At 36.1% G+C, this 1,109-nt stretch overlaps 1 protein-coding gene across 3 annotated transcripts in view; it reads left to right on the plus strand.

The window, feature by feature from the left end:
• Positions 1 to 1,109, plus strand: part of HSF2 (heat shock transcription factor 2) — a 21,238-nt gene that overhangs the window by 8,571 nt on the left and 11,558 nt on the right. For all 3 annotated transcript variants that reach the window (XM_015557831.1, XM_006778432.2, XM_006778433.2), the window contains exon 6: positions 841 to 928. In XM_015557831.1, coding sequence (XP_015413317.1) covers positions 841 to 928 — 88 coding nt within the window. The remainder of the gene's footprint in view (positions 1 to 840; positions 929 to 1,109) is intronic.

The raw sequence follows: 1,109 nt of genomic DNA on the forward strand, positions 1-1,109 counted from the left end.
AATGATATATGCACCCCTATGTTCATAGCAGCGCAATTTACAATAGCTAAGATTTGGAAAGCCTAAGTGGCCTACAGCAGATGAAGTGGATTGAAAAAAACAGTGGTATATCTACACAATGGAAAACTACGCTGCCATAAAAAAGAAGCAATTCTTACAATTTGCAACAGCATGGATGGAACTGGAGAGCATTACGCTAAGTAAAATAAGCCAGTTAGTGCAAGATAAATATCACATGATCTCACTCATTTGTTGAATATAAAGAACATTATAAACTGATGAACAAAAATAGATACAGAGGCAAAGAAGCATCGAACAGACTGTCAAACTACAGCGGAAAGGCAGGGGAGTGTTGTGGGTGTGTGCAAGAGATCAACCAAAGGACTTGTATGCATGCATGCATGTAAGGATAACCAATGGACACAAGACACTGGGGGGTGGGTGGTGAGGGCATGTGCCGGGGGTTTGGGGAAGCCGGGGGGAGGTCAATGGGGAAAGAAGGAGATGTACTACTATTTGTAATACTTTAAATGATAAAATTAAAAAACAAAAAGCAAAAATTAAAAAAAAAGTTATATAGTTCAGTCAGCAATGAAACATAACTGGAGAAAGTAGTTTGTTACATTTATTATAGCAAAAGTAGTAAAAATGAATGAAGAAATAAGGCACACTGATCCCCCAATTTCTATTTCTAAGATAAAATGATTTTTAAGAGTTTCTTTTGTATCCTTACTAAAATTTATTTTATCCTTACTATTCATTATTACCATGAGTGTATTTGTAGTAGAAGCAGTTTAAATTTCTTGTATGTTTGCTTCATAGATATCTTTTGATTTTTAGGCCTCTACTTCTGAACACTAATGGAGCCCAAAAGAAGAACCTATTTCAGCACATAGTCAAAGAACCAGCTGATAATCACCATCATAAAGTAATTTTTTGTTAACTTTTATATGTATTGTCTCAAACTAATTTTTATTAATAGTTACATTTCATGCATTCAAAGATGTTTATTGAGTAATAATCTAAGTGCTCATCCTCCAGCTTTATTAAATCACTAGAGGCCCGGTGCACGAAGTTCGTGCACTTGGGGATTGGGCGCGGGGGCGGGG

The sequence above is a fragment of the Myotis davidii genome, unplaced genomic scaffold (assembly GCF_000327345.1).
Source record: "Myotis davidii unplaced genomic scaffold, ASM32734v1 scaffold147, whole genome shotgun sequence".
Classification (NCBI taxonomy): Eukaryota; Metazoa; Chordata; class Mammalia; order Chiroptera; family Vespertilionidae; genus Myotis; species Myotis davidii.